We start from the raw sequence: 27135 nt of genomic DNA on the forward strand, positions 1-27135 counted from the left end.
TCACTGGAGTTGATCAGGTTGAGAAATTATGTGCTTAAGTTGTAAGAGAGGTTGCAGTTTGTTAACACGAATGTTCATCACTAGGAAGGTATAATGGTAAGGGAATTTGAAGATCTTCCCTGCCCCTTAATAGACCCATGTGACCTGCTTTGAGTTCTAGCCCAGTCCACAGCTTGAGTCATATGGGACTGATGGTGGGAGAAGCCGGAAAGGTGCAGCTGAGAGAGAGTGAGGCAGAGCTAAGAGAGAGAGAGCAGACAGAGCAGAGCAGAGCAGCTAGTGTGAGAGAGGGAGTGATTTTGCCTAAGGTAGCTTATTTGTGGGGAGGTCTGACAGAGGGAAGGCTTGGGGATGGCCGAGTTCCCTGCATTTAAAATGTGTGTAGATTTCTTTCTTACTATGATGGATTTGACTTTCTGGTGTTTGAATAAATGTCTTGGTTTCATCTTTGAGGAAGGAAGTTTATATTTTGCATATTTACCCTGGAAATACACATGCATATCCATAGCAGCTGTTGTGGGTATTGAAGTGGCATTATAGAAGGTAACAACTGGGTGTAGAGTGGAAAGAAAGAACATGAGCCAGGTATTAAAATTATCTTCGTTGGGTGTTCAGCAATCCTGGAGCAAGTTTGTGGATATCACAAAATTCTTGTAGGTAATAAAATGCTAAATTATTGGAAATACATTGTAGACATTTTAAAGTAATTTGCCTTTTTTTTTTTTATAAACACCTATAAGGACCCTGAGATGTAATCTAGTTCTAGGGTCTCATTTTTCAGATGAAATGATTGAGACCCAGAATGGGGAAGCTACTTGGGCAGGAAGCCATTTAGGGAAGGTCAGACAGGAAATTAATGGAACATATGGAATTAGAATGTACTCCTCCTGATTTCTAGGTTCCATGCTGCAGGAGTAAATAGAGTACCATAGATTTAGAGCTGGAATGTTCTTTAGAGGCCACTGAGCCCAATCCTTTTAATTTTATGGATGAAGAAACTGAGGCACAGAAAATTTGAGTTGCCCAGCTACTGAGACAGGATTTGAACCCATGTTTTGGCATAGATTACTAATTTGGCATAAACATGGCTGAATTAGAGGCTATGAAAGACTTATATTCCTCTCAGTTCTGTAAGGATTCATAGCTTCCCCTTTTTCATTCCATTATGATAAGACAGAGATGCCTCTCTCTCTCTCTGAAATAAACTGCTATATATTAACATTCATCCTCTTAGAACTTAAATCTGTTCCATTTGAACTGTTTTTAGCCTAGTTTCCCATCATCCCTCAGTATTGTGGACTAGTCCTTGGGCTCAGCCTATTCCTTGATTCTCATAATTTTAGCTCATCCCAAGGAGAAAAGGAATTGCACAGATGGAGTAACAGTAATAGCTGTGGCAAGAGCATGGGCAGTGTTGGGGTTTTCCCAGAAACTGAAATGAAGTAGTCATTTAATCACCTTTCCCAAAATTTCTGTCCTGCCAGGAGAGTAACTGTTGTTCATACTCAGGAGAGACACAGCTGGCCATCTGCAGGTCATTTAGCAGGCTGAAGAAGGGTGGAACAGGAAAGGGAGGAAGTAAGTTTTTGGACTGGGTAAACCACAGGTTTTCAAGGTGCTATTTTTTTATTGCTAACGCACCCAGTTATGTCAAGAAGCACTCATTCGATGACCTCTTTCCCTCTGTACACGGTTTCCCCCTCCTCTCTCACACTAAAAGATCACTCATTACAATCCATCTCCCCATATCAATTAAAACATTTTAGGTTGTTAGAACTGAGTGTGCCTGCTTTTCTACAGTTCCTGGCAGATCCACTGTTTTTATGGTGTAGTCATGGCGAAACTTGAGTCATCTGAGAAGTGCCAAAAAGGCAGAGAACAGAGCAGAGTGATATTAGTGTGAGGAGGATAAAGAAGGGGGATGCTTCGACAGGTAGTGTGCCCATCAGATCTTAACTTAGTATCCAAGTGCATAAATTCTGCCATTGTAAAAGTATTTCGTATTTAAATAGATTTTAAAATCACACTGGACACATATGTAAAAAAGATATAATAGACCAAAACACATTTTTACTAAGATTTTTTTCAGTGCTATTTATATTTGGATCAGAGTTTTGGAGCTGGAAAGGTGGTTAGATATCATGTAGCTTAACTCCTTCACTTTATTGATGAGGAAACTGAGGCCTGTCATAAAGGTAGTAAAAAGTAGAGTCCAAATTCAGCCCTCTTCCCACTGCATTAGGCTTCCTTGCGGATGAACTTTATTTATAGTAAAAAATTATTATAAATAATTCGCTTAATACGATCTCCTACCAGAAAATATTTCACTTTCCTGACTGAGAAGACCCCAACAACACACTCCAAAATTCACAGGAAGGAAATAAAAATAAAAGGAGGAGTCTTGTTCTCCTTCATACACATTTAAACACAATCCAGCAAAGATACCAGTTAGATGTGTGTGCGCGTGTGGGGGTGAGCGTGTAGCTGTCTATATGGTTTGGCATCTCTCTGGGATCCTGCCTCATAATCGAGGAGGCCAATGATCAATTTTTCCCCCCACTTTATAAAGTGCCTTGGAACTTCATTTTCTTTTCTTTTTTTTCTTTTTACAAGGCTTACGCCTGTTTATCCACTCCAGACTCAGTCGGTAAAATAGTTACTGTTTCTGAGAAGGGGGGTGTATGTGTCTAAACCTAACCCACTCTGTGGTAGTTTGTGCAAGTGGATGCCCACTGTCATCGGCTCGGGAAGGTGGCAGGGGCGGTCCCGGTCTACTTTAGGACCACGAGCCCCGCCTTCTGGGCCCGGGGAAATCGCCACCAGGTTCGTGCCATCTGCGGGAGCAGCCAGAGCAGGAGACGGAGAGGATCTCCAGCCAGAGGGCGGCCGGGAGGGGAGAAGCGGGGCGGAGCAACGACCCGGAGGCTCAATTTAGATCTTCCACTGCCCCAATCCGACGCGCCCTTTCGCCCTGCCAAACCCAGAGGAGCGAGAAGCCCACAAACTGCCGCAGGAGGAGGGAAGTGGAAGGCTGCAAGCGCTCTGCGGAAAGCTGTGAGGTTCTTCCAAAGCAGGATGCTGCCAGACGCTGCCGCGAGAATTAGGGGCTCGCTGCTCCTGTGCTTTCTGACCGCGTCCTGGGCTGCTTCTTCAGCTGCTGGGTATGGAGGGATCGGGGGAAGCCGGGGCGGGGAGGAGCGAGGTATAGAGGAGACCGCATCAATTGAAGGGCAGGGGAGTGGGAAGAGGAGAGTTGCATCCCCAGGGATGGGGGTGGGCGAGGAGGCGAGGAGAGGGGAGGTGGGCTGCATGTAGTCATTTAGATTTGCTTGCGAAGTGAGCTTCTTCGAGCTGGGGCCCGCTTCTCTGCGGGGCAAACAGAAGCAGAATCTAGGAGTTCTGAAGGGTCGGCTGGGAAAGCTTGTATCCCACGAAATTGACCCGAATTGGGATTCTCTGTTTACTTCACTTTGAATCACTCCCCAGCTGCTCTCCGCTACCTCCCTCTTCTCCGCCCCTCCAGGCATTTAGCATTCTGGAAGCCTGAGCTTTTCGGGGACCGTCATTTAGGATCATGAGGACGTTGCTCCTTAATTCACTTGTAAATTCACAGATTGAGAACTGAAAGAGAGCTTACGGTCATCCTGTCCAGCTCTCTCAAGTACAGAGGAAGAAACTGAGGCAGAGAGGGATTAAGTGATTTTTCCCAAGGTCGCACAGGTAATGTGTCAGAGTTGGGATCGGATCAACTCTTCTGAGCTGGAGTTCAACGGCGCCCCCGCCCCCCACCCCAAAACAACAACAAAAAACAAAAACCTGACTTTTGGGATTGTCAAATTCTGAAGTGAAATAGGTGCTCGACTAGAGACCCAGTGTTAAAAAATATGAATCAATTTCCGTAAGTTATGGACTGACTATCTCACATGTTGAAGGGATCAACACTAAGCCCCAGACTGGGTACCTCCCCCCCAATTTCAATGTTCAGCCTTTTGTATCTTGTCTTCCTCCATTAGTGCATGCTTTTTGAGAGAGAATCCCTCCCTTCCTTCCTTCCTTCCTTCCTTCCTTCCTTCCTTCCTTCCTTCCTTCCTTCCTTCCTTCCTTCCTTCCTTCCTTCCTTCCTTCCTTCCTTCCTTTATTCCTTCCTTCCCCCTAGCAGTTAGTACAGTAACTGGCCCCTGTTGTTCCATGGTGTCTGACCTTTCTATACCCCATGGACCATAGCACCCAACACTAGCCATGAGGTTTTCTTGGCAAAGATACTGGAGTGGTTTGCCGTTTCCTTCTCCAGCTCATTTTACAGATGAGGAAACTAAGGCAAACAGGGTTAAGTGACTTGCCTAGGGTTATACAGCTAATAAGTATTTGAGGTTCGGTTTGAACTCTCGTCTTCCTGACTCCAGACCTGACAATACCCACTTAGCCACCTAGTTGCTTCCTACTTGGTCCATAGTAAGTGCCTAATAGATGTTTGTGGCCTTGTAAATATCGTGTAGGGGACAGAGCTGTGGGCCTGGGGCCAGATCATTTAACTTTTCTTTGATTCATTTTCCTCACCAGTAAAATGGAGTTAACAGTAGCACCTGTCTTAAAGGGTGGTTATGAGGAGCAAATGAGATAATATCTGTAAATCTCTTAGCACAATGCCTGGCTCTTAGTAGACACTATATAAAGGCTTTTTTCTTTCTCCATGTCATGTTGTCTGTCCATTCACCAGTTGTTGTTTAGTGGTTGCAGTGGTGTCTGATTCTTGGGGGTGGGCGTGGGGGTTTTCTTGGTAAAGATACTGCAGTGGTTTGCCATTTCCTTCTTCAGCTCATTTTTGCTGAAGAGGAGGCAAACAGGGTTAAGTGCCCACCGTCATGCAGATAGTCAGTGTCCAAGGCCTGCTTTGAACTCAGGAAGATGAGTCTTTCTGATTCTACGCCCCCTTCTCTATCCTCTAAAAACCAACTTAACCCAATATCAAAACTACCAGTCATTAAAATTCTGTTAGTTGGAATTAGGAACCAAAATCATAGCCATTTTGTCCTCTTTCTGAATTAGAGATCTAATTAAACTGCTGTTGGGTTCAACCCTCCTCTCGTGCTTCACTGTGGCATGGAAGTGACCCTGGGTCCTTGACTGTGCTAGCACCACACCAGTTCTGTCGGTTACAGGACACTGACTGTGACAGGCAATCCACTGTGATGAAAAGAGTGCTTAATCTAAAAGAGTGAGTGCCAGGCACTATGTGGAAGTTAACTGATTTGCTGAGAGCCACATAGCTATTAAGTGCCTGAGGTCAGATCTGAGCTCTCTTCCAGACTCCAGGCCCAGGACCCTCTCTAGTTTACCACCTGTTTGGATGTCCAGGAGTCACAGGTTCAAGTTTCACCTCTGTCACATACTGCCTGTATGAGCCTGGGCAAGTCATTTGACATCTCTGTGCTCTGTGAACCCAGTTGTCCAAACCTCTAAGTTACGTATGAGTTTCTGATCTGCATTGATGGATGCTGCCCATACTGGGAATTCTTTACACTACATGAAATTATAGGTCTGGATATTTTTTTTTTTTTTTTTTGGAATTAGTGAAGATTTTCTTTCTTTTTTTTTTTGTTTCCTTGTTTTTATTTTTTCAGAGCATAGTTCATTATTGGGAGAGTTGCAAAGTTTAGATAAAGTTGGATCCTTGTTTTTGTGGAGTTTATAATTTGATTAAAAAATATTACTAAAAGTTTTACCTGTTACTTCCTTGAACATGGGACAGGTGTCTTAAGGTGGGCGGAAACAGTAGGCAAAATCTTGGGGTGTTTTTTTTTTTAATCAAGAAAAATCTCATAAAATGAGGTGGTCTGCAAACATAAGTCAAATCTCTCACTCTGCCACTACCTGTCCAACTTCTCTGTGCTGTTTGGTAGCTGTAAAATATAAATAATATTATCTTTTTTCCTCGGAGTGGAGGTGTATGACTTAATGTCTAACTATTCTTTCTTTTTAGTTTTCAACATTCACTTTTATAAGATTTTGAGTTCTAAATTCCCCTCCCCCAAGAAGGTTATACATATACAATCATATTAAACATATTTAGACATTAGTCATGTGAAAGAAGAATCAGATCAAAAGGGAAAAACCATGAGAAAGAAAAAAAAAGAGAAAATAGTCTGCTTCCATCTGCATTCAGACTCCATAGTTCCTTCTCTGGATGTGGATAGCATTTTCCATCATGAGTCTTTTGGGATTGTCTTAAATATCCAACTATTCTTAATTCTTTTTGTTATTGTTGTTTCAGTAGCAGTACATTGGCATCAGTATTAAGATTTTTTACCTCACTATCCGCCTGGTATAGTGGATTGAATGCTGGGCTTGGAATCAGGAAGACTTGAGTTCAAATCCTTTTTCCAACCTTTAATAGCTGGATGACCTTGCAAGTTAATCTATCAGAGACAAGGATTTCCTCTCTCTAAAAATGGAATAATAATATATGGAATAACTACCCCACATGATTATTATAAAACCATGCTTTTTCAGCGTTATCAATAGCTTAAAACTATGCCAAGACTTTTGGGACACTATGTCTATATAAAGTGCTTAGAAAATTCCAAATTCTGTGTAAATGTCATTATTCTTCACTGTTAAAATTTGTGAAAGTGCTTCCAAATGAGGGAATGGCAGACTAATATCTTATTATTTTTCTCCCTTCTCAAGACCCAGTTTTCTGGTGACCGCTCCTACTGTCATCAGGCCAGGAATCAACATGACTGTTGGAGTGGAACTGTTGGAGAACAGCCCCTTACAAGTCTTGGTGAAGGCCAAAGTGCTCAGGAACCTGTCAAACTTCACTGTCCTGAAAGCAGAAGGGATCTTTGAAAAAGGTGAGCTAAAATAAATGCTTTCATTGGGTTCTTCCCCTAGAATGGGATTAGTGGAGCAATGTATTCATTCTTTTTTTTTTTTTTGACAATTGGAACAAATACTTTGAATTTATGAACCATTGGGCATTTCTGTTTGTGAACTTGAGGATGAATTAAAAAAAAAACCAAATACAATTGCCATAAGATTTTCTTTGAATAGTTACAAAAAGGGCAAGATGTCTTTTTACTAAGGCTGTAGCTTCCTGATTGAATGTATAGAGAAGATACTCTATGTGGATGCGCCTGCCATGCCATATTACTACTTCCCCTTTCAGGTTTAGAGTCTTTGAGAGACTACCTGGTGTAGTGGATGGGTCCCTGTAGGGGAGACAGGAAGACTTGAGTTAAAATCCCTCTTCAGACTTTTTTTCAGTTTTCAACATTCGCTCTTATAAGATTTTGAGTTCCAATTTTTCCAATTCCCTCACCCCTTTCCTCTCCAAAATGGCATGCAATCAGATATAGACTATAGATGTATAATCATATTAAACATATTTCCAGATTAGTCATGTTGTGAAAGAAGAATCAGAACAAAAGGGAAAAACTGTGAGAAAGAAAAAAACAGAAGGTAGTATGCTTTAATCTGCATTCAGACTCCATTGAACTTCTATTGCTTCTCACATTTTTTTTGTAAATCTAAGTAGAAAGATAGTCATAAATATGATCTTATTGGGAAACAGAATACCAATTCCCAGTAGCAATGCAGAAGTTTGGAAAAGACAAATGTCACAAGGGGCAGAGGGCCAGAATTGAGTAGAGACCAAAAGACTGCTTTGTAGTCATGAGGACCTGAGTTCAAGTCCTGTTTCTGCTATATGCTCCCTATGTGACCCTGGGCAATTTTATTTCGGTGGTTCATCCATACAACTCTCCTCTTAAGCCAAGAAGTTATAGAGGAGCTGGCATGGGACATCAGTGGAAGAAGTTTCTATACCTGGAACTTCTTAGATTGCTAAATTATAGGTCTGGGCCAAAAATAAAATGAGAATGAAAAATGCAAACTAAAATTCCATAGGGTTATCTTTTCTTTATAGTCTATATTTAAAAAAATCTTTTCATCAATATTTAAAAAAATTTATATTGTCTTTATATTAGTCATTTCCCAATCTTCTTGTGACAAAACAATATATATATTACATATGTATATATACACACATATTACATACATATGTATGTGACAAAGTAAATAAGCAAATATATCTATTTGTAAAGATATTTAACTCACAGAGTTGTTGTGAGGGTCAAATAAGGTGATATTTGTACTGTTTTGCAAATCACAAAGATCTATATGAATGCTAGCTATTATTATCATTACCATTACTACCCACTACTACTACTACTGCTTTGATGTTGTTCAAGTGTTTTCAGTTGTGTCCAACCCTTCATGACCCTATTTGGGGTTTTCTTGGCAAAAATACCTTAATAGTTTGCCTGTTCCTTCTCCAGCTCATTTTACAGATGAGGAAACTAAGGGAAACAGGGTTAAGTGACTTGCCCAGGGTCACACAGCTAGTAAGTGTCTGAGGCTAGATTTGAACTCAGGAAGATGAGTTTTCTGGACTCCAGGCCTACCACTATCCACTGTGCCACCTAGCTGTACTACTATTACCACTACTGCCACTTCTACTACCCCTACCATTACCACTACCATTACCACAATCACCACCACTAATACTACTAATTTGATCCAGAGATGGTACCTCATATCTGATCCCTTTTAAACACTTAAAATATAGAAACAGGAATTACTAACTAGGAAATATGGCAAGCCACAATTGAGAGGATGGGAATTTTTTGTCCTAACAGTGATGAAATGAAGTAACTACTTTTAAACTGAAAGCATAATACTATTGAATTTTATTTGAGGTCAGAAACTAAACGGTCAGTTGATATTCATCTTAAGCTTTATCTAAAAAATGAATCACATGAGGGTGAACAGTAAGGGGTTGAGTAGAATTACTGACTAGTTTATGGTATAAATATTTGTCCAATGCCAGCATAGTTAAATTTTGTACAGTCATGAAAATAAGGTTTTTAAAAAGTGCCCTTATACTTCTCATCCTGCCAAAAGTGAACTGGGTAGGTAGGTATCATATCCAAGTGCAGGTGACAAAGAAGCTAACATATAGCCATAGTAAAGCGAAAGGTGCCAAATGTTAGGCAGTACGATTTCTTTCTAGTTCTTGAGCACTTCCTTATCTTTATTATTGAAACGCCTTTGCTGAGCATGAATGGGTTATGCTCATTTAAGGTACAATAGCTTGGGGAATGGTTGGAATGACTAATGATGACTGTTAGAAAGTGTCTAAAGCTTTCAGCATTCACTTATTAGGAGGAGTTTTTAGTTCTAGCTCCACTAATTCAGAGCTATGCTTCCTGTAGCTCAGGATTCTTGAATGAACATTTTAATGACTACATTTTGGTTGACATGTAGAGCTTATCTTTACGGTCACACCCTGTCCTGCTATTCTTTTTTCAGGCATCTCTGTTGTCATGCTCTCTTTTCTTCCTCCTTGTAGTTTTGTCCTTTTCTTTTCCTTCACTCCCCCTTCCCCTTCATTTTATTTTATTTTTTAAGGAAATACATCACTGCTTCTTTCACACAAAGTCTGTCAATTGGATAATACAAATCAGACCTTTCTGAGTCCCTGAGCAGCAAAGAGTCTCATCCTATGTAGATGATGTCCTTCCTAAGTAAGGTGGAATTACACAGATGGTAGCTGTGGATTTCCAGAATATCCATTATATATCTAATGATTGATATATCCAATATATCATTTCCAGAATAAATTCTTTTTTCAGTGTTAGAATGAAAACTACAAGAATCTTTTTTTCCTTCTCTGTTCCTGCACCCTTTCCCAATATAATCTCATATTAATGGCCACACTTAGAAGATTTCTAGTCCATTGGAATTTGAATCCCTATAGGAATAATTGAACAGCCTTTTTTTTTTGACCATCTACTTACAGCTATTAAACAGCTGTTTTATATACATATGTATATACACATACATATTACTACATACATATGTAATATATATATATATTGTCATTAGAGATATAATCATGAGTTTCTTTACACTGTTAAAAAAGAAAGGAAGGTTGATTGAGTAAAAGATTGATAGGGAGATATTTAGTATAGCAGTTAAAGGGATGGCCTTGGGGTCAGAAAGATCTAAGTTCAAGTACTGACTGACACATACCAGCTCTGTAATGTTGGGTCAGTTATTTAACCTCCCCTCTTCCCGTTTGCCTCATTTTTCTCATCTGTAAAATGGGCACAATAACAACATCTACCTCTTAAGGTTGTTTTGAGGATCAAATGAAATAATAATTGTAAAGTATTTAGAACAGTGCTTGACACGTAATAAGAGTTATATGAATATTTTGTTGTCCCAGTTGTGTCTGACTCTTTGTGACCCTGTTTGGGGTTTTCTTGGTAAAGATACTTTATGGTTTGCCATTTCCTTTTCCAGTTTATTTTATAGTTGAGGAACTGAAGCAAACAAGGTTAAGTGACTTTTTCTCCTTCTCCTTCTCTTTCTCCTTCTCCTTCATTTTACTGAGCCATTCTCTAACCTGAGAATGACAAAACAGTAGGCTAGAGATGCAGTGCCAGTAATCAGGTAGCCATTTAATTAATTATTTTCATTATGAGGAACAGATTTGCAATTCAGGAATTCTGATCAGAATTTCACCTTGCTGAAGTGGAGACAGATTATATACATAAATCACAAATGGGCCTGAGTGGTTTCCCATGACAAACCCACAAACAGAAGACAATACAACAATTCTGGAGTCCTGTGGGAGTAATACTGCTCAAGTCCTTGGGAGTTATTACTTAGTGGGTCACAGGACCAGAGTGGGAACAGATTACGGTCTTTTGATTTGATTCACTTCAGGTATGCAGGCAGAAGCTTGGTAGTGATTGTGAACCTTGTAAAGGTTTGATTGATCAGTTTAAGCTGCATTGTGAGTCTGACTCACAATCTGGAAAAGGCAGTTCTGCAAAATCTAATCTATTAGTATATTCATTACACATATCCTATTAATTATTATAAAAATCAGAATTCCCTCCACTGCCACATATAGCTTGCTTTCCTTCCACATTCCCTCCTTTTGGCCAAAAAGGTCGGGATGACCCTTGAAGGCCAATGAGGTATATTCATTTGAAACATGATTTTGAAAATTTTCTTGGTTATAGAAATTTGCCATAAAAGGAAAAAAAGAGGGATAATGGGGGAAAACTCCCTTAATTCTGTTTGATTCCAGGCATGAATCACATTTGATAGCCAATCATGTAGCTACAGGATGTTAAAGCAAGGTACAGGATTAACCAGGAGGGAACTGAATAATTGTCCAGGATGAAAGTAACTTAGCTAATGAAGCTCCTGTGAAATGGGTAACTCTATCAATATGTGTGTGTGTATCTATCTATCTATCTATCTATCTATCTATCTATCTATCTATCTATCTATCTATCTATCCTTATCTTATACGTGTTTTAACCCCCAGTAGAATGAGGGAACTTTATGTATTTTTACCTCTAATGTCTAGCATAATGTATGTCACATAAGTACAACAATAATTAATAATTGATTACTGCCTGAACATCATCTTCATCCTGGTAGGAAACTCAGTCAGGTTCATTGTATGATACTTGCAGTTTGCCAGAGGGAATGGAATATCATCAATGGGAAAGGAATCTTCCAGGGATGACAAGATAGATTTAAGGGAGAATCTTTTTTTTCTTTCTTCTTCAGGAAGGGGGAGATGAATATGTTTATAGAGACATTGGGAGGAGTCAGTAAAGAGTGAAATTGAATGTCCATGGGAGAGGAGTGACTGCTTGAGCAAAGTCCTAGAGGAGTTAGAAGGGGATGGGATCAAGGGCAGAGGTGGAAGAATTAAGCTAGTTCTTTTAAGGTGGATGGGAGGAAGGGGAAAGTAAGTTATGAAGCCGAAAGTCTTACATATTATAGAGATAAGTGTTGTGAGTGTGAAAAACTAGTAAATCTCCAGACTGGAAGAAACAAACAATAAGAAAGGGTGCGTGAATAGGAGTTTGAAGAACTAGAGTTTAGGTTTTCCACAGAAACGTAACAAAGCAAAAACCCTGATTCTACCAAAATTCCCCAAATCTTTTTTTCACCTGAGTAGGTTAAATGGCTCCCTTACCACAAATAATGTTTGCTTAAGTAATGAATTTGTAGTGTGGTATAGTAGAAAATGCATGAGATTAAAAGTCACAGGACCTGAGTTCTAATACTGGCTCTTCCACTTACTACTCATGTTAACATGGGCAAATCACTTAACATTTTCCAACTCCAGTTTCCGCATCTATGAAATGAGTGGATTGAACTAGATGACCTTGAAAGTCCCTTCTAGAGCTACAGGTTCTTAACCTGGAGTAAGATGAATAGATTTCAAAGGAGTCTGTAACCTTGGATGAGAAAAATGACAGTTTTATTTTTTTAACTAACTTTTAGCTGAAATATAGCATTCAATTATCTAAAAACCATGATTTTGAGAAGGGTACCATAGGTTTCACCAAACTCCTAAAGAGAGCCACGTCCTACATAGAAGGTTAAGAAGCCCAACTCTGGATCAATTATCTGATGTGCCTATGACCGTGGGCAGGACACTTAAACTCCAAGAGCCTCAGTTTCTTAATCTGAAAAGTAGAGATAATATCTGTTTTGCCTACTTATCTAGGGGTTGTTTGAGGATTACATGAGATAATGTACATGAAAGTGCTTTAAAAATGATAAAATGCATGTGAATTGATTTGGCATTTGTACTACTTATACCTTCCTAAACTAATTTTCAATGACAACTACATCAGAATGAAAGGATATAAATAAGAACATAAGGCACTTATGGATGGAGGAAGTAGTTTGTCGTCTATGCAGGCATTGAGATCATTGAAATGCTTTTGATATTCTGCAAACCCATATGCCTAATCATTTTCTCTTTCCATGGTTTGAAATCTAACTTGAGAATTTTCTCTGTTGCCTCTCACCAGAGTTGGTTCCAAATTTTTAGGGGTGGTACCTTGTAGACATACTTTCTCCCATCATATAATCATGGGAAAACTGGCCTCACTCATAATTTGTTCTAAGGTCTTGGCCAAACAAACAAAAAGCTACAGAGTAAAGCAAATTCAGTTACTCATCATCAACAATCATTTATTGAGAGCCTGCTGGGTGCAGGGCCCTGCCTCTTGTGCCCCTCCCATTTCCCTCTGGCCTCTTGGAATATTTGGGTATGAGGCACCTTATAAATATATGGGTTGTTTTGAACTGTCTTCCTCTTCCCCCTCCCTCAGCTTAAAGCTTGGGGAAAGTTAATTCAGGTTTGCTTAATCTTATGAAAAGTAACTTTAAACCTGTCCTTGCCTAATAATTGTTTCTTCAACTCTTTATCATTCATTGTAACACCTTAAAACCACTTATATTCAAGAAATAATTCTAGAATTCTCAATACTAGCTGAAAACTTTCCAACCTAAGCTGTATCTTTGAGTTCTGATGGTTTCCCCTGCTTTTCTTAAATGACAAATCAGCTTTGTGAACTCTATCTAAATCAGAATCAGTTCCATGGTGCTTATGAAAGTGTATTAATTAGACTATTATGTAGGCAGATCCACCAGTGCAAGTTTTCACAGGCAGCTCTGTCAAGAGAACTCAGTCTATACTTGTACTTACAGGATAATTTCTACTTTTTTGAGATTGTGGTGGAGATGGGGGAGAAAAGAGGGAAGGTAGAGGCGTGGGGATTCAGATTTATTCAATCTTATTTAATGTTTTCCTGCATGATGCAAAAAAGAATTCCAGGAATTTGGATTAAGTCATTAAAATCATATAACAATGACTATTCATGTCAAAGACAATTATTAAACACCTATTTTGGTGCTGGGCTAGGCACTCTCTAAAGGGAACATGTCTGTAAGGATCTGATGGCCTATTTTTACAACAGTGTGGGAGAATGCAATAGCAAAGCACATTGTAAGAATTAATATAAGAATGTCAATAGAATAGCTAGATTCTGTTCCTTAAAAGTGCATTTTATATTTATTTGTAATGGGATACAGTTGGAGCCAAGATGAAACTCTTGTTAACCTTTTGGAATCTTAGAATTTTAGAACCTTAGCATCATCTACGCTAGTCTTTCTTTTTTTTTTTACAGATGGAGAAACTAGGAAGATAAGGTTATTTGCCCAAGGTCACACAGCATGGACTAGATCCAGGGCAGTATTATTTTTAGTCTAGTGTTGTCACTGTACCATGGCAAACTTTTTTTTTTAAAAACAAGGAGAACCATGTATGAAGTCCCAAAGTATTTTTAAATGTTGACTTTATTCTGAAAAAAAAATAAGCTAAGGTTACTAGTAGGGACAGTTTTCTTATTTTAATCCAGATGATTCATTCCAGCAGAGATTTCTTGAGGGCTTGCTATGTTCCAGGGATGTTCCAGGGCCCTGTAGTACATAGTGGGTGGTGGTGGTGGTGGTGGTGTATAAAGGTGAATAAGAAATGGAAATGTGGACCCTGCATAAAGAAGTTTATGCTGCAGTAGGTGAATTTGTTCCTTGCATGCCAAAGAGTCGATTTTTTTTTTCATGTGTAGAGGAGGATTTTTATTTTAGCTGTCTCATAATCAGTCTTTACTCTGAGAATCACATGCCTGTACAAGACCGATGATTCATGTCAGTGAAGGGGAGGGAACTTAACTGGGATCTGGCAATCTTGTGTTGAATACAGCTCACAGTTCTAAGCAATAATGTAACCTTATAAACAGTGGGAAAATATGTCTGCATGTTTAATTATGAAACTACAATCCAATGATATTGAAAGGGACCATGAAGACTCCACTAATTCTAATATAAGCATGTCTTGGACCTTTCAAGTGATTCGCTGACAGGCCCATCTGTGGGAATAGAAATTATATACTCTAAGAGCTTGGACTACATTGCTGTGAGATCATTTATATTTCGATGCAGGATTTTTTTTTTACAGTGGTGAAACTAAGAATTCCTGAAACTTTGTTTCCATGTGCCCATCCCATTGCTTTTATGTGAAACAACTGGCTGTATGTAAAACTTTTGAATGTGGAATTGGCTGTATGTGAAATTTTTGTATATGAAATCAATTGTATGTAAAACACTTGGGGGAACCTTGGGGAGGCAGGTAGCAAGGATGGGAAAAAAATGAAATCTTGTGTGAAATATAAACCTCATGAGGTCTGATGATGTTTTTATTTTAGTTTTGACTTAAGAATGATTTGTTGTAGACTGAAAGATGGAGCTAGAATGCTTGTTTCTAAAATGGCTGCATTTTCATTGATATAGGAAAACTCTGAATGAGGAAATTCTCTCCACCAGTATAGATCAGAACCTGCTCTGCAACTTATACTCTTAAAGAATTGTCCGGGTCACTGAGAGATTAAAATGACTTGTTTAGAGTCACATAGTCAGTTTATGTCATAGGCAGGACTTGAACCCAGGGCTTTCTGACTCTGAGGCCTGATCTTTATCCTCTATGCTTATGCAGTTGTCTCTCAGTTAATTAAAGAAATTTTTATTGATATATTCTACTTCTACACCACCTACATTTCCCAGTATATACTCTCTACTCCTCAAAGAGAGCCATCTTTTATTACAAAGAATAAAAAAAAGGAAAAAAAAACCTTGTTCAGAAAAACTAAAAAATACATTGAAAAAAATCTGATATCTATAGTTTTCCTTACTTTACTTTATAGTCCTCCACCTCTGCGAAGAAGAAAGGGTGGCATTTTCTCATTTCCTCTTTAGGACTAAACTTAGACCTTGTCATTTCTAAGCATGTGGTTTTAATTGGTTTTTTTATTGTTCTTGTTCTCGTACTTCCACTTTATTACAGTCTTTGTGTATGTTGTTTTTCTGGTTCTGCTTAGTTCACTTTGCATCAGTTCACGTAAGTTCCTATGTTTCTCCGTAGTCATCTTTCATCACTTCCTAAAGCATGATATTTCACTGCATCCATTGACCTCAACTTCTGCCATTCTGCACTCTAGGTATCTACTTTGTTTTCTGTTCTTTGCTACTATAAAAATTTCTGCTACAAATGTTTCAGTGCATACAGGGCTTTTCTTTTTGTCACTCACATTTTTGGAGTACATGTCTGTTGGTGGAATCTGTGGGTCAAAGAGTATAGACATTTTAACCACTTCCTTCTCATAATTCCAAATTCCTTTTCAGAATAATTAGACCAATTCACTGCTCCAACAATCAATCAACTGTGCATTAATACGTCCATTTTTCTGCCACTACTCTAACACTGACTATTCCCCTCTTTCTCATGTATATTCCAATTTATTCTGGTCTCTTTGCTGTTCCTTGTACATGACAGTGTCAGTTGTCTGCATGCCTTCATACTGGTTGCCTCTGATATGCCCAGAATGCTTTCTCTGTTCATTTCTACTTCCTGGCGTCTTGGCTTCCTTTAAGACTCAGCTTAAATCTTACCATCTGCATAAGTCTAGTCACCTTTCTGCCAAGATTACTTTTCATTACATTGTGTGTATCTTGTATGTACATAGTTTTCTTTTCCATTAGAATATGAGCTTCTTGAGGTCAGGGACTGTTTTTGCCTTTCCATGTATCTATAATATCTGATGCATAGTAAGATTAATAAGTGCTTGTTGGCTGCCTGACATATCAACCTCCCCCCCCACCCCAACATTTGACAAGTTGTCTCATAGAATTGTGATTGTGATTAGATGTATTTCTATGTGTTTCCAGAGAGAACTATAGAAGCTTTACATAGACAGACATTAGAAAACTCTTTCTTACAGTTAGAACCATCCATAAAAAGAAGGGGCTATCTCAGGAGGCAATGAGTTATTGGAAGTGGAAGTATTTAAACAGATGACTGTTTATTTGATTATAGAGGAAATCAATCCTTGCTTTAGGTAAGGAATTGGAGTAGATAACTCTGTTCTTTCCAGCCAATGGAATCTATGATCCTATTAAATTTGAAGCAGAGCCTAAAATTTGCTCTGAATTATGACTGAATGAAAATGCATTTAAGTGCTAACTATGTGCAAAAGCACTGTGCTGGTTGTTGGGGATACAAACAGAAAAGCAGGACAATCCCTGCTTTTAGGAGCTCACATTTTTCTAATAGGGAGAGATAACAAATATAGGAGATTTCAGCTGTAAATCAGATTGAAAAACCTAGTGGTCCTTCGAGTACAGTGTAGAGGATAAGTAGATGGTAAGGCACTTTTTAATTGTTTCCATGCATAAGCCCATATCCATTGAACCATTTGATAGCACCAAGGACTTTGGTGGTGTGAACTTTATTTTATGGGTTTTCAGTAAGTGTGGCTACTAAATTATCCCTATTCAATTTTTGCAGTTTAATCAATTAATCTGCAAACATTTGTTAAGCACTTCCTATGTATGAAACATTGTGCTAAGTGCTGGGGATGCAAGTATAAAAATGGAAACAGTCCTTTTTCTCAAGGTGCTTATATCCTCTGAGGAGAAACAAAATAGATGCATATATTTAAATATTAAGCATATTGAAAGTAACTATAATGTGTATTTCTTTGGGGGTATTAGAAATTGAGAATATCAGGAAAAATTTTACCTAGGAGGTGATACTTGATCTTAGGGCATCTAAGGATTCTTTTAAGATTTGGAGAAGAAAGAGCACATTTCAGTCACAGAGTGAGTCATGGAGAGGGAATATGATGTCTAAGAACCAGCAAGTAGGCCACTTGGGATTGAAGGTAGAGCATGTGAAGGGACTAAAGGTAGGTAGGTGGTGCAGTGGATAGAAGGATGGATTCTGAGACAAATCTAGTTCAAATCTAGTCTCATATACGTACAAGCTGCATGATTTTGCCCCTGCCTCAATTTCCTCATCTGTAGAATGGGAATAATAATAGAATCTAACTCCCAGGATTGTTGTGAGGACAAAAATAAGGCAATATTTGTGAAGTGCTTTGCAAATTTTAAAGCTCTATAGACATGTTCATTATCATCATCATCATTGTTATTAATTTGCTATCTATGTATTAACACTTTTTGCAATAATACTAGAACTAGTATTTGTATAGCACCTCCTATGAGCCAGGCACTGTGCTGAGCATTTTATAGTTATTATCTCATTTGATCCTTGCAATAACCCTGAGAGGTAGATGTTATATACATTTACAAAAATAAGAATAAAACAAAGCAGTATGTAATACATGAGTTTTTTTTTAAAGTTCCAAATTAAGGGCTGTAGTTCTTTAGAGGCTAGGGAAATTACTTTAACTGGGACATTTAAGGAAGTCTTCATGGAAGAAGCATCATGTAAGCTGGGTGGAATTTTTACAGGATAAGATTAAGAATGGGAGAATAGCAGTGTACTAGGTCGAGAACCAACCTTGAAGTTAGAAAGACTCTTGGGTTCTCAACTTGCCTTTGACACATAGTTGTTTTTATAACCCATGGCAAGTCACATAACTTCTTAAATTGCAGAACAGAGCGTATTTGCATTAGTAAAAGTAACTTTCTTACTAGGATTATTGTATGCCAACAAAATCACAGGTTCAGCTATCTCCCACTCAGAAAAATGAATTGGAAAAATAACATCTTAGGTGTTCTAGGTAAATCAAGAGGCATTGCAAAGGAAGAATTGACAAAACTTGGGAACTAATTGAGTGTGGGGAATGATAGAGAAAGGAAAGTTAAAGTTAACAATCTAATTTTTGAGAGATTATTAACAAAACAATACTTCAGAAGACACATACTTATACTTAATTAATGGTGAGAAGGTTTAGCCTCCTTAAATTTTAGTTGCAGATTGGCATCCAAATAGAGATGCTAACTAGGCATTTTTAAGTATGGGCTAGATTCATGAAGGAGAGAGATTGAAAATGGAAATAAATATTTGGGGATGCTCTGTAAGGACTGGTAGTAGTTGATGCCATGGGAGTGGGTAAGCTATTCCATAGAGACATCAGAATATTATTGAGGTAAGACTCTTGGGAAGTGTTCATTTAGGGACAAGGGTAGGTGGTGTTAGAAAGGGCTGGTGAAACAGGAGAAGCAGAGAGCACTCATGAAGGAGGGGTGCTACAATAATCTAGTTTCATGGAAACACAAAGGAGGAGACTGTCTTAATAAGGAGGGGCAGCTGGTAGTGTCCCATATCATAGAAATGGCAAGAAAATTGAGGACTCAAAAAAGACTATGAGTATTACTGGTTAGGATGTCTTTGGTGACACCAAAGAGATTTTCAGTCGTGAGGAGGTCAAGGCAAAATGACAACAGGTTAAGAAATGAGTGAGTAGAAAGGAGATAGAGGTAGTAATTTTAGAACAGGAGCTCTTCTCATAAGGTCTATTAATTTTTCTTAAATATTTTGATAACCATATTACAATATTATTGATTTTCTTTGTAATCTTATATATTTTGTTTTCTGCATTTAACAGCATTATTCTGAGGAGTCCATTGACTTCTTTATATTTCCAGAGGGAATATAATGGCACAAAAAGGTTAAGAACTCCTGGTTGAATCTTTTTCCCTGGTAATTTGTCAATAGATGGAAGCAAAGATGAAGAATGGCAACTTATAGCAGTTAGTCAAGGGAATTTTTTTCTTTTTCAAGGTTAGGAGCAACATGAGCTTGTCTATAGATCGGGGGAAGGAAGCAATCAGAGAAAGGTAAGAAAGGGGATATTTAATAGAACCAGGTTCTTCAGCATGCTACAGGCAATTATAAGGGACATATAAACATCAGAATAAAAAGAGCAAATTAAAATTGAGTGTCAATAAAGCTGTCATGTCACGTGAAGATAAAAGGGAAGTTTGACTTTTGGGATCGAATATGATGGTAGTATATTGTCATGATAGAGGGTGACTGAAGGAATTCCATGTGCAGTTAGGATGGCGTGATGGAGTGTTGTCAAGTGTCCCCTACTTAGTCCAGGAGACTAAGGGAAATGGGAATGGGAAAAGGGAATGGGTTGTAGAGAACCGTTTGAGCAATGATTAAGAGAAGGTTAGGCATACTGATTGGGGCAGAGAAAAAGCATTTTCTGTTGAAGTTCCAGTGGGGCTTGGAGGAGCTAATAGAATGCCTTTATTTAGGCAGGAGACTTGGGGCAAGGATTTCTGAGACACTCTGGAGTTGACTGACTGGTGTAGGTGATATCATACCACCTGTGAAGGCAAGCAAAGTAGGATCTTTTGCTCTTTTTGTTTCTACCAAGAAGTATAAAAATGTGATTAAGGAGGATCTTTCCCACCCATTGTTGGGCCTGGGAAGATTTGTAGGAAGGTCCACACCTTTTGTTAATGAGGCATTGGTTCTCAAGGGATGTGATGCTCTTTCACTCTAAAAAGTGTATAAAGACTCTGAGGTATGGTTTTATTTTGGGGCTTAGTTTTTGGAAGAAAGTTTGCATGCCAGATGAGAGTCTGGGAAGCCACTAAGAAGCCCCCAGGCTTTGAAAACCCAGATGTTGGTGCTTCCCTCTCTGGTAACTATGGTCAGATAGTTAGACTTATCTGTTGATTTGTCATATAAGTACTGATTATGGTCAGACAGAGGAAACCATATCTGTTGACCTTTGATTTGTCTGTATTTTCTCTGAAGTTTAGGGTGCTGACTCCACTGAACTAGGTGAATGATCTATGTGCTTGATTAAAGTGACTGTTAACCCCTCAAAAGTTGCCTTTCCTTTTAGAGAAGCAGATCAAAGACCCTGCGGTAGCAGGCCCCCTGGGTATGTTGGGCGCTTACTGATACACCACCCTGATGAGGAACTTGAAGGTCCAGAGTAAGGCACTGGATTTTTAGTTCCCTTCAATGTAGGAATTCATATAATGATTATATATGCAATATTATATATAACATATGTATAGAATATAATGATTCTCAAATCAAAAATAAAAATATAGCCTTAAAACAAGAAAACAAAGGCAGTTTTGCGTTGCTTTGTTACTTACAGCCACCAAAGGAGAAATAAAAGGAGCACGGGGGCATTGTGCTCAGAAAAGTTGAAGGAAAACCAAGAGGACAAAAAGCGCCAAAAATCATGTAGACAAAGATGGGAAAAAGGAGGCAAAAAGGAGAGGGTTCAATGGTTAGTGAAAAGTGAGATTGAAGAAAAGTTCAGAAATGGCATTGGCTTGGATGAAATTGGAAATGATGATTATATATTCGATAAAATTTGGCTGTGTAGAGCAAAATCACCTACAGCATTTTAAGACCTGTAGATCAAGAGGACAAAAGGAGAAAGATGTTAGGAATATGTTGGGGATGAAGTAAGAGAGTGCTAAAAATAGGAGCAGAGTTTCAGTACAGTGTGAAAATTGTAGGAGTATTTCTGGAGGTATGAAAGAAAGGAGTAAGTGACAGAAGTTGGAGTGGTTGACTTGAAGGTGTGTTTAAGGATTTAGTGTTTGAGAGAAAAGAAATCCTAGATGAAATCCTTGTTTGGAAAGTCAAATTTAATTTACACAGGCAAGATAAAATAGAAATCTGAGGAAATTATCTAAGAAGTTTAGGTTAGAATTGCAACCAAGAAAAGGTTTTTTTGGTAGGTACTGGGATGAATGAAAAATCATTTAAATGATTATTTAGTAATTAGGCATTGTGCTAGGAGTACAAATACAAAAATAGGTAATCCCTTCCCTCAAGGAATTTACTTTCCTTCAAAAATTAGCTTACATTCTAATGAGAAAGACTACAGTTACATGAGAATGGTGGCCAGTAAGGGGTGTTTTGGTTCATAGGGATGCTGAATGTAGCAACAGGGAACATTGATTGACATGCCCTTTCCAGGAATGGTAGTGTTGATGTGAAATATCTTGATTTTCAGTGTTGATTGAATTAATTGGAGAATTCCATTCTCAAATGTGAACATTTCCTTCAGATTAAAAGTTTTCTAAATCTTCTGAAATTACTCTACCAATCAGTTTCTCACTTTTTCATTTGAAAGGTAGGCAACCAGGAAAGTCAAGGGACTTGAGCCCATGTCCTGTGAGGATCCCTTGTAGGGTGCAGGGATTTTTACTCTTGAGAAGAGAGTACATCTTCAAGTATTGCAAGAGTTATCATTTGGAAATGGAAATAGACTTGTTCTGCTTCTAGACTGGGATTGGTGGTGGAAAATTTCCCACAGGCAAATTTAGGCTTGATGTAAGGCCATCCAAAAGAGTGATAGGCTTCTTTGGAGGCATAGAGTTCCTGCTTGTAAAAGTTTTTTGTCTACTTGTTGTATATATTGTTCAGGATATGGTAGAGAAGACTTTTGAGATTCTTTTCAGCCCTTGTTTTTGTCTTAAATAAGTGCACAGTGGATAGAGCCAGGAGTCAGGAAAACTCATCTTAAGACTCATCTTGGTGAGTTTAAATATGGCCGGAAACACTTAATAGCTTTGTGACCTGGGCAGTCACTTAACCCTGTTTTTCTCAGTTCCTCATCTGTGAAATGAGCTGCAGAAGAAAATGACAAACTGCTACAGTATTTTTGCCAAGAAAACCCCCAAAATGCTGTCACAAAGGATCAGACACAACTGAAAAATGACTGAACTTGGTACTTGAAGACAAGTATTATAAATTTTCTCTTCTCCAGACTAAATATCCTAGTTTTTTTTCAAGTGATATTTGTATGATTTGGTTTCCAGTTCCTTCATTATTCTGGTTATTCTCCTCTGAACACTCTCTAGCTAATCAGTGTCTTTTCTAAAACACTGCACCCAGGCTTAAGTGCAATATTCTAGATGTTTTCTGACCAGGGTACAATAGTACTATAATGTTCCTTTGCAGTCCTGGGCACTATGCCCCATTTAGTGAAACCTCATATCACATCAGCTTTTTTTTTTTTTGTTCATAGTACTGTCATGGGTATAATGGAATAGGCATTTATATAAAGCCTACTGTGTGCCAGACATGTTCAACACATTATCTCATTTGAACCTTACAACAAATCTGAGAATTAGGTGGTGCTATTATCTCCATTTTATAGTTCAGGAAACTGAGGCAAACAGATGGTGACTTGCCTAAGATCACACAGTAAGTGCCTACAGTTGGATTTGAATTCAAGTCTTCTTGACTCCTGGGCTCTATCCACTGAGCCACCAGCTATCTTAGTACGTTGAATAATTTTTTAAAAATTAAATTAAGTTTAAAAAATATTTTTACTTCTGAATTCTCTCCCTTCTTCCTGTTCCTCCTCCACTCATTGAGAAAGCTAGAAATATCCTACCTATTATGTATGTGGACATTCAATAATTTAACAAAGGATTTAAAATTCTCATGAGAGATCAGTTTTACTGGGCGTCAGAAATAATTCTATATTAGGGAAGTGGCATTATTAAGCATTCAAGCACTGAGTAGGAATTGTTTCATTTTTTGTTTCTATATTCTTTATATCCAGTGTAGTCTCTTGCACATAGTTGGTGTTTAGTAAATGCTTATTGATTGATTGATTAAATAGTCTTCATACACAGTTGAAAATCTGTTCTCTGTACCCATGTCTCCAAGCTGGCTGAAGCTAGTTAGAATTCCTTCTGTATCCAGTCAGATTTCTAGATCCAGCATATTACTTTCCTTCATCTAGTCTGCACTTTGGTATTTGGCACACACCAGATGTGGGAAGGTGTAGCACACTGCATTCCAGTATATGTTTAAAAAGTTAAGGAAAGGTTACTTTCTGTGTATGCTCATTATGCAATTTTAAAATAGCCAGCCTTTATTTGTAAACCAAACCGTCAGTTCTTAGGCCCAGGCCAAATGTGGAGCACAAAAACAACATTTCTTTTGATTTGTATAGGAGGCATGGATTAGAGCAAACACATTTCTAATCTTAACTCCCCTTGGTTAAGCAACAAAAAAAGACAAGGTTTTTTTCTGAAACTTTCTGTAACAAAAGAAAAAATAACTTTAAATACTCTGTGTAGTGGAGAGATCCTCTAGTTGGTGACTTATAGAAAAATATAATGTAATATTTTAAGTGACATTGACTAGTATTTGATCTTGTTGGGAGAAATGTAAATTTTGTATTTTTGGCAAAAGTTTTTTTCTGGGTGAAATTCCTGAATGTAACACTTATTCATAGAGGGTTGCCCACAACAGTCTACAAATAGGAGCTAATTAGTCTTGATTCTGAGAAAACCCCAGAGAAAGAGAGAGGTTTTCTTCTTGTCTTATACAGGAATGATATTTGAAGCTGAAAAGTTTAAAAATTCTTGTTTGTTATTTCTTTTAAAGTTTTATTGATGTGCTTTGCTACTACATGACATTTACAGATTACTCCTATTTTGTGATGACAAAATAAGAGTTCAATAAAACCAATAATATAGTGAGTTCATCTGAAAGTGCATGAAACTGTCAGCCTCCTCCTATTTAAACTTCTGTGTTTAAAAATATGAACAGAAATCTATATTCTCTCCCTTACACCTCTACCCCACTGGAAAAAAAAGAACAAATTCTTAAAAACAAATACATATAGTCAAGAAAGACAAATTCCTTTAATGACTCTCTCCATCCATCTCTCTCTCTCCCCTTTTCTCTCTCCCTCCCTCCTTCTCCTTTTCTCTATTTCCGCCTCTCTCTCCTCCTCCTTCCTGCTCCCTGCACCCACCTTCTTTACCTTCTTCTCCCCCCCCTCGCCCCCCTGGCAGCTGGCCCCACATCCCAAAAGTCTTAGTATGATTTTACACTTTAGTAGCCTAAAACTGCACTGAGATTTTTGGGGACCCTTGTATATCCTTCTGTACCCTAAATTCACTACCTCCCTGTGATGGATAGAGTTCCAAGACATCTACAGTCTTCTTGAGCAACAAATATGAATTTAAAGAGAGAATAATGTTATCTTCTGTGAAAAGAGCATGTACCAAATATATCAGATGTTTAAAGCTGACATTACCATCGGAACTATGTTTCTTTTCATATATCTTCCAGGTTACACAGTGTACTCTGTTTTATTTGTGTTTGTTGAAAATTGTGTAAATCAAGTTTCTATAAATGAGTAACATTTTTCCCACTCATTGACATAGTTTGCTTTTGCTTAGTTTCTCATATCATAGGATTTAGGACTGGAAGGGAATTCAGGGATCTTTTTGAACAATTCCCTCATTGTATAGATGAGAAAATAGGTTCTGAGAAGTGGTGACTTACACCACATCACATAAGTAATAAGTCCAAATCCTCTGACTCCGAATCCAGTGCCTTTTTCTTTACGCTGTGCTAGAAGGGTAATTGGCACCCAGATAGTGTTCCTCACTGACACACTCCTCATCTTGTCTCTTAAATTTGATAAGAAACTTAAAAGCAATATTTATTGATATTTTTTGTTTCTACTTCACCTAAATTTTCCTCTGTATCCTTTCCTCTTTTTTTCCCAGAGCTATGCCTTATAATAAAGAATATTTTTTTAAAAAAAGAAAAAATAAAAAGAGAAGAGAAAAACTTTAGAAAAACCATCCAATGTATAAAAACAGAAAAAAATTATATTCAACATGGACCATATCTGTGGACACTCTCCCACCTCTAACTCCTATGAATGAGTGTGTGTCTTCTCATGTATATATTCTTTGGAGCCAAGTTTTTTTTTTTTTGTAATTAGACAGCATTCATTTTTGATTGTTTTGTGGTGGTTGTTTTGAAAGAAATGTTTTAAATTAAAATGGTTCTTTAAATGAAGTAAGGATGGAATAGAATAATCTTTTGGGTTAAAGTTCTGCCTATCCTGTCCTGAAAACAAAGTACAAAATTTTTAGGTTTGTGCAATTCTACTTTTTTTCTTCTTTTGAGGTAGCAGCTAAAAATGGCATTACAGTATTTAATGAAAACATCTCTCCAACACTGTCCCCTTTTGTTGTTTTCCAAATTTTTTTGGTCATGGTAAATGTTGTCGTTTAATTAATTAGTTGTGTCTGCCTCTTCGTTACCCCACTTTTTGGGTTTTCTTGGCAAAGAAACTGGAGTAGTTTGCCATTTCCTTCTCCAGCTCATTTTACAGATGAAGAAATTGAGGCAAACAGGGTTAAGTGACTTGCCCAGGGTCACATACCTTGTAAGTATCTGAGGCTAGATTTGAACTCAAGGTCTTCTTGACTGCAGGACCATGGCCCTATTCACTGTGTCACTTAGCTGGTCCTTCATAGTAAGTATTGAGTACCAACTAACAGCATTATTCCAAGCACTGAGGAGGATTCCAAAGCAGCAGACCTTATGGAACTGACAATTTAGTTGGGGATGGACAAGATGGCTAAACATGAAGTAATTACTGAGTTTTAAGTGATGGTAGACCATTATGTACTAAACAGTGTTGCAGCAGTTTGGAGAAGGGGGAATAACAAAAGGATAGAAAGTCTGGGAAGTCTTCAAGGAGCAGATGGGAATGAGCATGGTGTATATACATGAGCTAGTGAGATGGGGTTGGCTAGAATGGAGGATGGGTGTTGAGAAACAGCTAGAAGTAAAATTGGATAGGTAGGGTGGGTCTACCTTGGAAAAACCTGGAAAACTAGGCAGAAGAATTCAAGTTCCGTATATAGGAAGTCAGTGAGCCTCCCAGGTGGGTGGTGTCTGGGGCTAGAGGATGTAGGAAGGATTTTTCATCTTTGAGCTCACAGAATCAGAAATAGACAATGAGTGATGTAATCAGCTTCTTTTCGTTTGCTTGTTTGTTTAGTGGGGGAGCATATATGAAAGCTTCATTCTGATGATAGCAGAAGACTGTAGCATTTAGACTGGGGAATCCAGGGTTCCTATGTTATTTTTCCAGTACTCTAGCTCCTGAAGAGGGAACTATTATTAACTATTAACAGCAAAATTATTATCATTCTGAGGTTCCAAGAGACTGGGTTTTCAAAGGTGCTATATGAATTCAATGTTTCTTTTAATCAACTGCAATTATTAAGCACCTATGGTGTGCTTGCCTCTTGGATGTGTACTATAGGAAGAAATTAAGAGGCTAAAACAGGTTGTTCAGATTAGGAGGATAGAAGTCACAAAGAAGAAATGTGACATTACTTAGTTGGAGGCAAGAGATCTGGGTTCTATTCCTGGCTCTGTTGTGACTTTTGGAAAGTCTTTTTACATCTCTCTTGGTTTTAGTTTCCTCATTCATTCTTTTGACTTTCATCGAACATTTTTTAGGCACCTGTCACTTGCTTCGTACTTTGCTAAGTGCTGTAGATTTAAAGAAAGGAAAAAAAATATGGTCTCTCTTTCTCAAGGTGCTCACAGTCTAA

At 38.1% G+C, this 27135-nt stretch overlaps 1 protein-coding gene across 2 annotated transcripts in view; it reads left to right on the forward strand.

Moving 5' to 3' along the window:
* Positions 1 to 2590: 2590 nt before the first annotated feature.
* CD109 (CD109 molecule) overlaps positions 2591 to 27135 on the forward strand; it is a 173936-nt gene continuing 149391 nt past the window's right edge. For both annotated transcript variants that reach the window (XM_072642620.1, XM_072642621.1), the window contains exons 1-2: positions 2591 to 3161; positions 6688 to 6854. In XM_072642620.1, the coding sequence (XP_072498721.1) occupies positions 3076 to 3161; positions 6688 to 6854 (253 nt within the window). In that variant the 5' untranslated portion in view covers positions 2591 to 3075. The remainder of the gene's footprint in view (positions 3162 to 6687; positions 6855 to 27135) is intronic.

The sequence above is a fragment of the Notamacropus eugenii genome, chromosome 2 (genome assembly GCF_028372415.1).
Source record: "Notamacropus eugenii isolate mMacEug1 chromosome 2, mMacEug1.pri_v2, whole genome shotgun sequence".
Lineage (NCBI taxonomy): Eukaryota > Metazoa > Chordata > Mammalia > Diprotodontia > Macropodidae > Notamacropus > Notamacropus eugenii.